The sequence below is a fragment of the Bombina bombina genome, chromosome 7 (genome assembly GCF_027579735.1).
Source record: "Bombina bombina isolate aBomBom1 chromosome 7, aBomBom1.pri, whole genome shotgun sequence".
NCBI lineage: Eukaryota > Metazoa > Chordata > Amphibia > Anura > Bombinatoridae > Bombina > Bombina bombina.
Window position 1 is genome coordinate 426145032 of NC_069505.1, and position 13378 is coordinate 426158409.

At 41.5% G+C, this 13378-nt stretch overlaps 1 protein-coding gene across 2 annotated transcripts in view; it reads right to left on the bottom strand.

The window, feature by feature from the left end:
- The window catches only part of LOC128666601 (galectin-1-like), a 163231-nt gene that overhangs the window by 88930 nt on the left and 60923 nt on the right, over nucleotides 1-13378 (bottom strand). The window contains exons 1-2 of one of the 2 annotated variants that reach the window (XM_053721298.1): nucleotides 8718-9061; nucleotides 7043-7122 (exon numbers count right to left, since the gene is read on the bottom strand). In XM_053721298.1, coding sequence (XP_053577273.1) covers nucleotides 7043-7122; nucleotides 8718-8729 — 92 coding nt within the window. In that variant the 5' untranslated portion in view covers nucleotides 8730-9061. Of the gene's footprint in view, nucleotides 1-7042; nucleotides 7123-8717; nucleotides 9062-13378 lie in introns of those variants that run through there. The other variant, XM_053721297.1, reaches the window with a different exon arrangement.

The window sequence follows — 13378 nt, forward strand, 5'->3', positions numbered from 1 at the left end:
TCCTTATGTTGTACTACAGAGAGACTCATGTATCACTGACTTATCCTTATGTTGTATCACTGATTACTATTCACACATTTGTCTAATCGGTTGGGCTGGAAGAGGGGAAGATATAAATGCAGATTACAAAGGTCTCGCTAATGGGATTATTTTTCTAGATCTTTAAATTGAGAGTCAAGTTCTTCTCCTGTTTATGTCTCTTTTCACTGAAGACTGGGACAAACCCATTTTATGAGACTTTTAAATGAATTTATTTTTTCAAGTTTACTTCATTCTCTTGGCAAACTTTGTTGAAAAGCATACATACATAGGCTCAGGAGCAGCAATGCACTGATTGGAGCTAGATGCTGATTGGTGGCTACTAATATATGCCTCTTTTCCTTGGCTCACAAGACGTGCTTAGCTAGCTCCCAATAGTGCATTGTTGCTCTGGAGCTGATTTTAACTATGCATTTAACCCCTTATATGCAAGCAATAGTGTAATAATAAAATGCTGCCATCTGGGATCATTAAGCCGACGAGTGAATCATTAAGGAATCTTTAAGACTGTAGTAGATATCTTCTTAGGGTCCTTAAACAGGCTAGATATGTCCTTAATATAACGAGTCAACCCCTCGGGCAGCATTTAATGCAGAAACTTAAACAGTTCTAGTGTCACATGTAGAGTGATTCCTGTAAGACACATTAACAGGACAGGCTGAGACAGTTCTAGTGTCACATATAGAGTGATTCCTGTAAGACACATTATCAGGACAGGCTGAGACAGTTCTAGTGTCACATATAGAGTGATTCCTGTAAGCCACATTATCAGGACAGGCTGAGACAGTTCTAGTGTCACATGCAGCGTGATCCCCCTGACAACACATTATCAGGACAGGCTGAGACAGTTCTAGTGTCACATGTAGAGTGATTCCTGTAAGGCACATTATCAGGACAGGCTGAGACAGTTCTAGTGTCACATATAGAGTGATTCCTGTAAGGCACATTATCAGGACAGGCTGAGACAGTTCTAGTTTCACATATAGAGTGATTCCTGTAAGGCACATTATCAGGAGAGGCTGAGACAGTTCTAATGTCACATATAGAGTGATTCCTGTAAGGCAGATTATCAGGACAGGCTGAGACAGTTCTAGTGTCACATATAGAGTGATTCCTGTAAGGCACATTATCAGGACAGGCTCAGACAGTTCTAGTGTCACATATAGAGTGATTCCTGTAAGGCACATTATCAGGACAGGCTCAGACATTTCTAGTGTCACATATAGAGTGATTCCTGTAAGGCACATTATCAGGACAGGCTGAGGCCGTTCTAGTGTCACATGTAGAGTGATTCCTGTAAGACAAATCATCAGAACAGGCTGAAACAGTTCTAGTGTCACATATAGAGTGATTCCTGTAAGGCACATTATCAGGACAGGCTGAGACAGTTCTAGTGTCACATATAGAGTGATTCCTGTAAGGCACATTATCAGGACAGGCTCAGACAGTTCTAGTGTCACATATAGAGTGATTCCTGTAAGGCACATTATCAGGACAGGCTCAGACATTTCTAGTGTCACATATAGAGTGATTCCTGTAAGGCACATTATCAGGACAGGCTGAGACCGTTCTAGTGTCACATGTAGAGTGATTCCTGTAAGACAAATCATCAGGACAGGCTGAGACTGTTCTAGTGTCACATATAGAGTGATTCCTGTAAGGCACATTATCAGGACAGGCTGAGACAGTTCTAGTGTCACATATAGAGTGATTCCTGTAAGGCACATTATCAGGACAGGCTCAGACAGTTCTAGTGTCACATATAGAGTGATTCCTGTAAGGCACATTATCAGGACAGGCTGAGACAGTTCTAGTGTCACATATAGAGTGATTCCTGTAAGGCACATTATCAGGACAGGCTGAGACCGTTCTAGTGTCACATATAGAGTGATTCCTGTAAGGCACATTATCAGGACAGGCTCAGACAGTTCTAGTGTCACATATAGAGTGATTCCTGTAAGGCACATTATCAGGACAGGCTCAGACATTTCTAGTGTCACATATAGAGTGATTCCTGTAAGGCACATTATCAGGACAGGCTGAGACAGTTCTAGTGTCAAATGGAGAGTGATTCCTGTAAGACAATCAAATCATCAGGACAGGCTGAGACTGTTCTAGTGTCACATATAGAGTGATTCCTGTAAGGCACATTATCAGGACAGGCTGAGACAGTTCTAGTGTCACATATAGAGTGATTCCTGTAAGGCACATTATCAGGACTGGCTCAGACATTTCTAGTGTCACATATAGAGTGATTCCTGTAAGGCACATTATCAGCACAGGCTGAGACTGTTCTAATGTCACATGTAGAGTGATTCCTGTAAGACAAATCATCAGGACAGGCTGAGACTGTTCTAGTGTCACATATAGAGTGATTCCTGTAAGGCACATTATCAGGACAGGCTGAGACAGTTCTAATGTCACATATAGAGTGATTCCTGTAAGGCACATTATCAGGACTGGCTCAGACATTTCTAGTGTCACATATAGAGTGATTCCTGTAAGGCACATTATCAGCACAGGCTGAGACTGTTCTAATGTCACATGTAGAGTGATTCCTGTAAGACAAATCATCAGGACAGGCTGAGACTGTTCTAGTGTCACATATAGAGTGAATCCTGTAAGGCACATTATCAGGACAGGCTGAGACAGTTCTAATGTCACATATAGAGTGATTCCTGTAAGGCACATTATTAGGACAGGCTGAGACAGTTCTAGTGTCACATGTAGAGTGATTCCTGTAAGGCACATTATCAGGACAGGCTGAGACAGTTCTAGTGTCACATATAGAGTGTTTCCTGTAAGGCACATTATCAGGACAGGCTCAGACAGTTGTAGTGTCACATATAGAGTGATTCCTGTAAGGCACATTATCAGGACTGGCTCAGACAGTTCCAGTGTCACATATAGAGTGATTCCTGTAAGACAAATCATCAGGACAGGCTGAGACTGTTCTAGTGTCACATATAGAGTGATTCGTGTAAGGCACATTATCAGGACAGGCTGAGACAGTTCTAGTGTCACATGTAGAGTGATTCCTGTAAGGCGCATTATAAGGACAGGCTCAGACAGTTCTAGTGTCACATATAGAGTGATTCTTGTAAGGCACATTATCAGGACAGGCTTAGACAGTTCTAGTGTCACATATAGAGTGATTCTTGTAAGGCACATTATCAGGACAGGCTGAGACAGTTCTAGTGTAACAAATAGAGTGTTTCCTGTAAGGCACATTATCAGGATAGGCTGAGACAGTTCTAGTGTCACATGTAGAGTGATTCCTGTAAGGCACATTATCAGGACAGGCTGAGACAGTTCTAGTGTCACATGCAGCGTGATCCCCCTGACAGCACATCATCAGGACAGGCTCATCCAGTGCTAGAGTCTAATATAGGATGCTCCACTGGCTGCATATTATCAGGACAGGCTGAGACAGTTCTAGTGTCACATGTAGAGTGATTCCTGTAAGGCACATTATCAGGACAGGCTGAGACAGTTCTAGTGTCACATGTAGAGTGATTCCTGTAAGGCACATTATCAGGACAGGCAGAGACAGTTCTAGTATCACATATAGAGTGATTCCTGTAAGGCACATTATCGGGACAGGCTCAGACAGTTCTAGTGTCACATATAGAGTGATTCCTGTAAGGCACATTATCAGGACAGGCTGAGACAGTTCTAGTGTCACATATAGAGTGATTCCTGTAAGGCACATTATCATGACAGGCTCAGACATTTCTAGTGTCACATATAGAGTGATTCCTGTAAGGCACATTATCAGGACAGGCTGAGACCGTTCTAGTGTCACATGCAGAGTGATTCCTGTAAGACAAATCATCAGGACAGACTGAGACTGTTCTAGTGTCACATATAGAGTGATTCCTGTAAGGCACATTATCAGGACAGGCCGAGACAGTTCTAGTGTCACATATAGAGTGATTCCTGTAAGGCACATTATCAGGACAGGCTCAGACAGTTCTAGTGTCACATATAGAGTGATTCCTGTAAGGCACATTATCAGGAAAGGCTGAGACAGTTCTAGTGTCACATATAGAGTGATTCCTGTAAGGCACATTATCAGGACAGGCTGAGACCGTTCTAGTGTCACATGTAGAGTGATTCCTGTAAGACAAATCATCAGGACAGGCCGATACAGTTCTAGTGTCACATATAGAGTGATTCCTGTAAGGCACATTATCAGGACAGGCTCAGACAGTTCTAGTGTCACATATAGAGTGATTCCTGTAAGGCACATTATCAGGACAGGCTGAGACAGTTCTAGTGTCACATATAGAGTGATTCCTGTAAGGCACATTATCAGGACAGGCTGAGACAGTTCTAGTGTCACATATAAAGTGATTCCTGTAAGGCACATTATCAGGACAGGCTCAGACAGTTCTAGTGTTACATATAGAGTGATTCCTGTAAGGCACATTATCAGGACAGGCTCAGACATTTCTAGTGTCACATATAGAGTGATTCCTGTAAGGCACATTATCAGGACAGGCTGAGACCGTTCTAGTGTCACATGTAGAGTGATTCCTGTAAGACAAATCATCAGGACAGGCTGAGACTGTTCTAGTGTCACATGTAGAGTGATTCCTGTAAGGCACATTATCAGGACAGGCTGAGACAGTTCTAGTGTCACATATAGAGTGATTCCTGTAAGGTAAATTATCAGGACAGGCTCAGACAGTTCTAGTGTCACATACAGAGTGATTCCTGTAAGGCACATTATCAGGACTGGCTCAGACATTTCTAGTGTCACATATAGAGTGATTCCTGTAAGGCACATTATCAGGACAGGCTGAGACAGTTCTAGTGTCACATATAGAGTGATTCCTGTAAGGTAAATTATCAGGACAGGCTCAGACAGTTCTAGTGTCACATGTAGAGTGATTCCTGTAAGGCACATTATCAGGACTGGCTCAGACATTTCTAGTGTCACATATAGAGTGATTCCTGTAAGGCACATTATCAGGACAGGCTGAGACCGTTCTAGTGTCACATGTAGAGTGATTCCTGTAAGAGACATTATCAGGACAGGCTCATCCAGTGCTAGAGTCTAATGTAAGCTGCTCCACTGACTGCATATTATCAGGACAGGCTAGATTAGCTAGATTTCAGTCATTTCACAGAGCACCAGAGAGTTAAATAAAAACAATTCTAGTTAAGAAGCCAGTAGCCAGCTGACATTACAAGAACATAAAGCAGCATTTACATCATTAGCTGTTACCAGGAGCTGGAACATCCCACCTACCCACTCCCTCAATAGCTGGAACATCCCACCTACCCACTCCCTCAATAGCTGGAACATCCCACCTACCCACTCCCTCAATAGCTGGAACATCCCACCTACCCACTCCCTCAATAGCTGGGACATCCCTCCTACCCACTCCCTCAATAGCAGGAACATCCCACCTACCCACTCCCTCAATAGCTGGAACATCCCACCTACCCACTCCCTCAATAGCTGGAACATCCCACCTACCCACTCCCTCAATAGCTGGAACATCCCACCTACCCACTCCCTCAATAGCTGGAACATCCCACCTACCCACTCCCTCAATAGCTGGAACATCCCACCTACCCACTCCCTCAATAGCTGGAACATCCCACCTACCCACTCCCTCAATAGCTGGGACATCCCACCTACCCACTCCCTCAATAGCTGGAACATCCCACCTACCCACTCCCTCAATAGCTGGAACATCCCACCTACCCACTCCCTCAATAGCTGGAACATCCCACCTACCCACCCCCTCAATAGCTGGGACATCCCTCCTACCCACTCCCTCAATAGCTGAACATCCCTCCTACCCACTCCCTCAATAGCTGGAACATCCCACCTACCCACCCCCTCAATAGCTGGGACATCCCTCCTACCCACTCCCTCAATAGCTGAACATCCCTCCTACCCACTCCCTCAATAGCTGGAACATCCCTCCTACCCACTCCCTCAATAGCTGGGACATCCCTCCTACCCACTCCCTCAATAGCTGAATATCCCACCTACCCACTCCCTCAATAGCTGGGACATCCCACCTACCCACTCCCTCAATAGCTGAACATCCCTCCTACCCACTCCCTCAATAGCTGGAACATCCCACCTACCCACTCCCTCAATAGCTGGGACATCCCACCTACCCACCCCCTCAATAGCTGGGACATCCCTCCTACCCACTCCCTCAATAGCTGGGACATCCCACCTACCCACTCCCTCAATAGCTGGAACATCCCACCTACCCACTCCCTCAATAGCTGGGACATCCCTCCTACCCACTCCCTCAATAGCTGGGACATCCCACCTACCCACTCCCTCAATAGCTGGGACATCCCACCTACCCACTCCCTCAATAGCTGGGACATCCCTCCTACCCACTCCCTCAATAGCTGGAACATCCCACCTACCCACTCCCTCAATAGACGTGGAACGTCCCTCCTACCCATCCCACTCCCTCAATAGACATGGAACGTCCCTCCTACCCACTCCCTCAATAGCTGGAACATCCCACTTACCCACTCCCTCATAAGCAGGAACATCCCACCTACCCACTCCCTCAATAGCAGGAACATCCGATGATCCCACCTACCCACTCCTACAATAGCTGGAACATCCCACCTACCCACTCCCTCAATAGCAGGAACATCCGATGATCCCACCTACCCACTCCCTCAATAGCTGGAACATCCCACCTACCCACTCCCTCAATAGCAGGAACATCCCACCTACCTACTCCCTCAATAGCTGGGTTCCTATGGTGCATGTGATACTCTTGCAGAGAGTCTGCTCACATCCAGCTAAAACTAAGTTTCATTTTCTTCTTGGCAGTTAAAGAACTACTTTTGGGATTGAAATGGAGACACAATTAAATGAAAGCAAATAATTACTTCAGACACAAATTAACATCTGATCTGGATTACTTTACAGTTTTAGTCTAAATTAAATTGGAACATTCCGACCTAAAGCAGATGGCACAGTAAGTAGTACCCCCTTGTGACTTACCCGTTAGCATATTTGGGTATGAGTCCTTTCAATGCCAGGCCGTGCCCCTTCCTCAGATTAAGGTTATTTATGATCACACCCTGTAGTGAAAATAGCAGATATTCGCCATTAGTCAACGAGTGCCAAGGCATATTCAGTAGTTTTACCTCAATAGGTCATTTTTCTTTTCAATAAAACGCACCTTTAAAATTTAAGAATTGTTATAGTTTATCCGTTACTCATTAGTAAAAAAGAAAAGAAACGTAAAAAAACCTGTAGTACTGTGTATTTATGCATAAGGCGAAATGTGAATGTTAAGGGAAAACCCTATCAGTCATTTGGTAGACAGAAATGAACAATGAATACTGGATCATTGTTATGTATGTATAATAATTTGTACAGTTTCTCCTTAACCCAATCCTTTCCCAGTGTGGATTTGAAGGTTTAATTACCAACAGGGGTTAATGACGTTTCCAGAACTGATTCCTTAACTCTCATACATCGTTGTGCTGTGGCACAAAAAAAAAATCCAAGTTAATAGAAAGCAAAATGTTCCATCAGAACATTTAAACTGTGAGAGTCTAGAGAGTGCTTGCAAAAAAATACTAATTAGAGTTATGGGACCCGATTAACCTTTTACATGCCAGATCTTTTACATCACCTGCAATTATGTAAAAGAATAAAAATAAATGGCACAATAGAGTTATGGAATTCCCTAGTTTTGTTGTCAGCTTCACATAACTTATCATGAACTTCCTGTTAATTTTTTTGCTGGGTTTGTAGGTCACAAATATGGCTTTGAAAGTGCTTTTGTATTTTTTAGAGTCAGTGCAGATTTATTACTGTTACTGTGTAACCCTCCCCCCCAATCTCACAAGTGCCGACCACCCTGAATAGGATAGGAAAAGGTATTTGCAGCACGTACAATTTCTGTCCGAGGACTGGATTCTGATTTGCTTATCAGTTGAAGAAGAAGGCAGCTACGTAATGGTGGGGGGAGTTCGGCATCCATATTTACCGGGTATTAGAGTAGTTAGCAACGCTGATTAGAAGCAAGGCGGCAAGGCAGGAGGGGTATAGTGTAGGCGGACCTCCGTTTTTTTATTTTCAATATCAAAACATGTTAAAGTAAGTGTTGACTGTCCCTTTAATAACTTATATCTGCACATCCCTGCTTAATAACTTATATCTTCACATCCCTGCTTAATAACTTATATCTGCACATCACTGCTTAATAACTTATATCTGCACATCCCTGCTTAATAACTTATATCTGCACATCACTGCTTAATAACTTATATCTGCACATCACTGCTTAATAACTTATATCTGCACATCACTGCTTAATAACTTATATCTGCACATCACTGCTTAATAACTTATATCTGCACATCCCTGCTTAATAACTTATATCTGCACATCACTGCTTAATAACTTATATCTGCACATCCCTGCTTAATAACTTATATCTGCACATCCCTGCTTAATAACTTATATCTGCACATCCCTGCTTAGAGACACAATAAAAAAAGTGCTTCATAAAATCAAATTAATATCACCCAACCTCAGCAGATGTCCCCATACATCTAATGAATTATCAAACTGTCCCCAAACAACAACCAGGGCTCACTGCACTCAGCAACCTATAACTTATTCATCTACTGTTCTTCTCCTCATCCACTCCTCTCATACTTACACAATCTGCCATCTTCCTATCTCCAGTACTTAGCAATGAACCAGCTGTTTGACTTTATAACCCAGAGCATGACCACACCTTCACCAAACCAGGGAAGAGAATTAAGTTGGGTGTGGCTAAACAAAACCAAAACCGAAACCAAAAATGATTTGCCATTTATGATTTGTTGGAATAAAAGCTCCTCAGTAAGCATTATTTTTGGCAGTGTAATGTTGCTTATCAGTGTGGAACAAAATTAAGGGCCTGACCCCTGCAGGCATTCTAAGGAAAGTGTTCTGTGTGAATGTTACATTGTTACAATGGAGTGGGAGGTTTTTACTAACCGTATTTAAAGGGACACTGAACCCAATTTTTTTCTTTTGTAATTCAGAAAGAGCATGCGATTTTAAGCAACTTTCTAATTTACTCCTATTATCAATTTTTCTTCGTTCTCTTGCTATCATTATTTGAAAAAGAAGGCATCTAAGCTTTTTTTTTTGTTTTAGTACTCTGGACAGCACTTTTTTATTGGTGGATGAATTTATCCACCAATCAGCAAGGACAACCCAGGTTGTTCACCAAAAATGGGCCGGCATCTAAACTTACATTCTTGTATTTCAAATAAAGATACCAAGAGAATGAAGAAAATTTGATAATAGGAGTAAATTAGAAAGTTGCTTAAAATTTCATGCTCAATCTGAATCACGAAAGAAAAATTTTGGGTACAGTGTCCCTTTAAGGGCAGGCAGCCACTTTACAGGCCTCTTCTTCATATGCTGGCTGTCGAAAAATTTTGCCTCCCTCTCGTCCCACAGTTTTAATTGTTGTTTTGCATTTCAGGTGCTGTCGTCGGCAGCTAGAAAATTAATGGCTCCTTTGGGTTGCCGGTATCTGTTAAGGCAAGGCATGTGATTAGTTGATTTAGTTTGGCATTAAGTCCTTATGGTAATGTTTTGCTTCCTCAGTTGTTAGTGTGCTGTATGGCTCGTTCGGCTGGTGTCCTTATGGTTTGAATTGTAATGTGATTTATCTCCTAGCGGCGGGAGGTCTGGGCCCCTTCATTTTTGGGTTCAGGGTTCATATGGGGCTGATGGCTGAGCTAATGGGAGGGGTGATGTCCCTAGGTCGTGACCTAGGGGTGCTCCTCCCCGCGGACTGCTAGCCTGAAGGCCCCTAGGGCACCTGTAGCTCTTGCAGGGAGTCAACAACACATACCTTGGGGCCCCCTACCTCTTGTCAGTATGGAGTTCCAGGTTCTCGCTTAGCAGCCACCGTTTGAGATGGACTTCGAGAAGTCATCTAGTTATATATTTACAGATATGTTATTTAATAAAAGCGACCATGTTGGTCTTTTTCCCCAGCTCTGTGTCTGTCTGATTATTCCAAAGGGTGAGGGGTGGTTTGTAATTTCCAGAGAATGCTATCTAGGAGTTTTAGCCCTTATGCTTCTGCTAGCTCTAATATTGCCCTGCATAATCTCCCTCATATTTACAAGCAATAAGGTACTTATGGGTTGTGTTGCTCTCTTGTAACTGCAGCCTTTGCTGGGCCCATGTCTCATTAGGAACTCTTCAGAAGACCCCATCATGGCATACCATTTACAAAACTAGAAACTCAAGTCTACTACATGTTGTGTATGGAGTCTATCCATGTTAGCATTTCGCTACCAATAGCTGATGAATCTAACAAGGCATCTTTTAGAATCTAACCAGACCAGAGAGCTTTAGAGAATCAGGCCCTTTAAGACCACAAACAAAAGAGTTTGTTGCTGGGTTTCTAAACAGTGTAAATGACCCTGCAACTGCACATTATTAGAACAGACTCAGGCAATACAGATTTTATATTTAATGTAGCCGGATTTGCTGATTTTCTATTTATATCTAATAGAATATCTACTATTGAAACATTATCAGGACAGGTTCAGACAGTGCTAGTTTTTTTAACTAATGCATCACTACCTCGTATCTGCAGATTATCATGACAGGCTAAAACAGTGCTGTTTTTCATTTATTGTGGTACAGATGCAGACAGTGCTGGTTTTTATCTAACGTGGAATCTTCTAGCAATGGTAAATTATCAGGACTGGCTCAGAGCTTTTTTATCTAATGATCTACTAACTGCACATTTTCAGGACAGGCTTTGTTGGGGTTTTATCTCTGTCTAACGATTTACTACTTGTGTGTTATTAGGATTTGCTCAGGCGCTGCTAAATTTGGGTAACACATTTCCTAGAAGTAGATATATAAGGGCCAATTTAACATTGTGACAGTGGATCATGTCCGCCGCACATCGATAAATGCCGACAGCATACGCTGCCGGCATTTATCATTACACAAGCATTTCTCGTGAAATGCTTGTGCAATACCGCCCCCTGCACATTGGCCGCTAGCAGGGGGTGTCAATCATCCTGATCGTATCTGATTGGGATGATTGCTGTCCGCTGCCTCAGAGGTGGCGATGAGTTAAGGAGGAGCGGTCTTATGATGTCTATGGGGAAAAGAAAGTTATGTAAAAACCCTAACATAAACCCCTAGTCTAAATACCCCTAATCTGTAGCCCCCTGACATCACCGACACTAAATAAACCTATTAGTCCCTAAACCGCCGGCCCCCACATCACTACTAATATAATAAAACTAATAACCACTAAACCGCAGCCCCCGACATCGCAGACACTAAATAAACCATATTAACCGCCGGCCCCCACATCACTACTACTATAATAAAACTATTAACCCCTAAACTGCCAGCCCCCCACATCGCAACACACTAAATTAAACTATTAACCCCTAAACCTAACTATCCCATATACTTTAAATGACATTTAAAATAAATAAAAACTTACCTGTGAAATAAAAAAAAACCTAAGATTAAACTATAAATAAACCTAACATACAGAGGCGTAACTAGAAACCACAGGGCCCAGGTGCAAGAATCTAAGAATCTAAGAAGGGGCCCCCCACCGCCCCTCCCCCCTCCAAAAAAAAGTGAATTTAATACATTTATTTTTTATTTTTTTTACATTTAACACAGAAAAAAAATGTGAATCAGATTACATGTCTGCAAAAGGAGGTACCCTGTGCCCACAGTCTATGAGATGGTCTGACCCCCTATTACTATATATATATGACACTATTTAACCCCCCAGAACTGTATATAGTGGTACTGTATAATGACACTGTTCACCCCCTGCCCCACCAATGCTGTAGTAACAAGGTCTGTAATTTGCTGGTTCCACAAACATACACACACACACACACATACATGCATAAATACACACACAGTCACATACATACATACACACACATAAACACAAACAAACATGCATACATACACACACACACAGTCACATACATACATACACACACACATATACATGCATAAATACACACACACACCATACACACACACATAAACACCAATGGGCAAAACAGAACCACTAACCCCTGTAGTCATGTCACACTCACATGATATCAGTGCAGGCAGTGGTAGGTTAACGTTTTTTATTAAAAAAAAAAGTATATATATAATAAAAAAAAAAAACCACCCTCAGGGGCCCAGTCACACCTGCGACCTCTGCACCCCCTGCAGTTTCGTCCCTGTTAACATATCTATTTTAAGAAAATAAAATTAAATTAAATAAAAAAAAACTAAGTTACAAACTTAAAAAAACACTAAAATTACGAAAAATTAAAAAACAGTAAGATTACAAAAAATAATAAACCAAATTATCGAAAATAATAAAAATTAAACATAATCTAATAGCCCTATAAAAACAAAAAAGCCACCCCAAAATAAAAACACCCCCTAATCTATCAATAAACTACCAATAACCCTTAAAAAGGCCTTTTGTAGGGCATTGCCCTAACTTAAACAGCTCTTTTACATAATAAAATAACAAAGTCCCCCCTAAAAGTAAACCCCCCACCCAACCAACCCCCCAAAATAAAAAAACCCTAAGTCTAAAAAAACCCTAAGCTACCCATTTGATTTGAACAACCAATAGAATTTAAGCAGCTCTCATCCTATTGGCTGATTTGAATTTTTCGGCCAATATGAATGCTACGGTACCCCAATATAAAAGGGGTACCTTGCATTCAAGCTTCAGTGTGCAGCAGTGATCGCATGAAGAGGAGGCTCCGCGCTGGATGTCGTCGTCCCTGAAGATGGATGTCCGAACTACAGGAACCATGAGTAGATTTTCTGGAGTTAGTGTTAGGTCTTTTTTTTATTTTTTTGGGTGTTTTTTTTTTTTAAGATTAGGGCTTTTTTATTTTAATGGGCACAAAAGAGCTGATTGCCCTTTTAAGGGCAATGCCCATACAAATGCCCCTTTAGGTGCAATGGGTATTTTAGGATTTTTTTAAACTATTTTGGATAATTTTGTTTATTAGATTTTGTAATCTTAGTGTTTTTTTTATTTTTCATAATTTTAGTGTTGTTTTTTTTTTGGTAATGCTAGATTTTTTATTTTTTTTCATAGTGTTAGGTTTTTTTAATTTTGCAAATTTAATTTTTATTTTTATTTTATTTTTATTTTTTTAAATAGTAATGTTAGGTTAATTTATAATTTAACCTTAGTTTTTTTTAATTTCACAGGTAAGTTTTTATTTATTTAAAGATAGTTATATTGTAATTTTAATTTAAAATTAGGGGGGTTTTAGGATTAAGGGTTAATAGTTT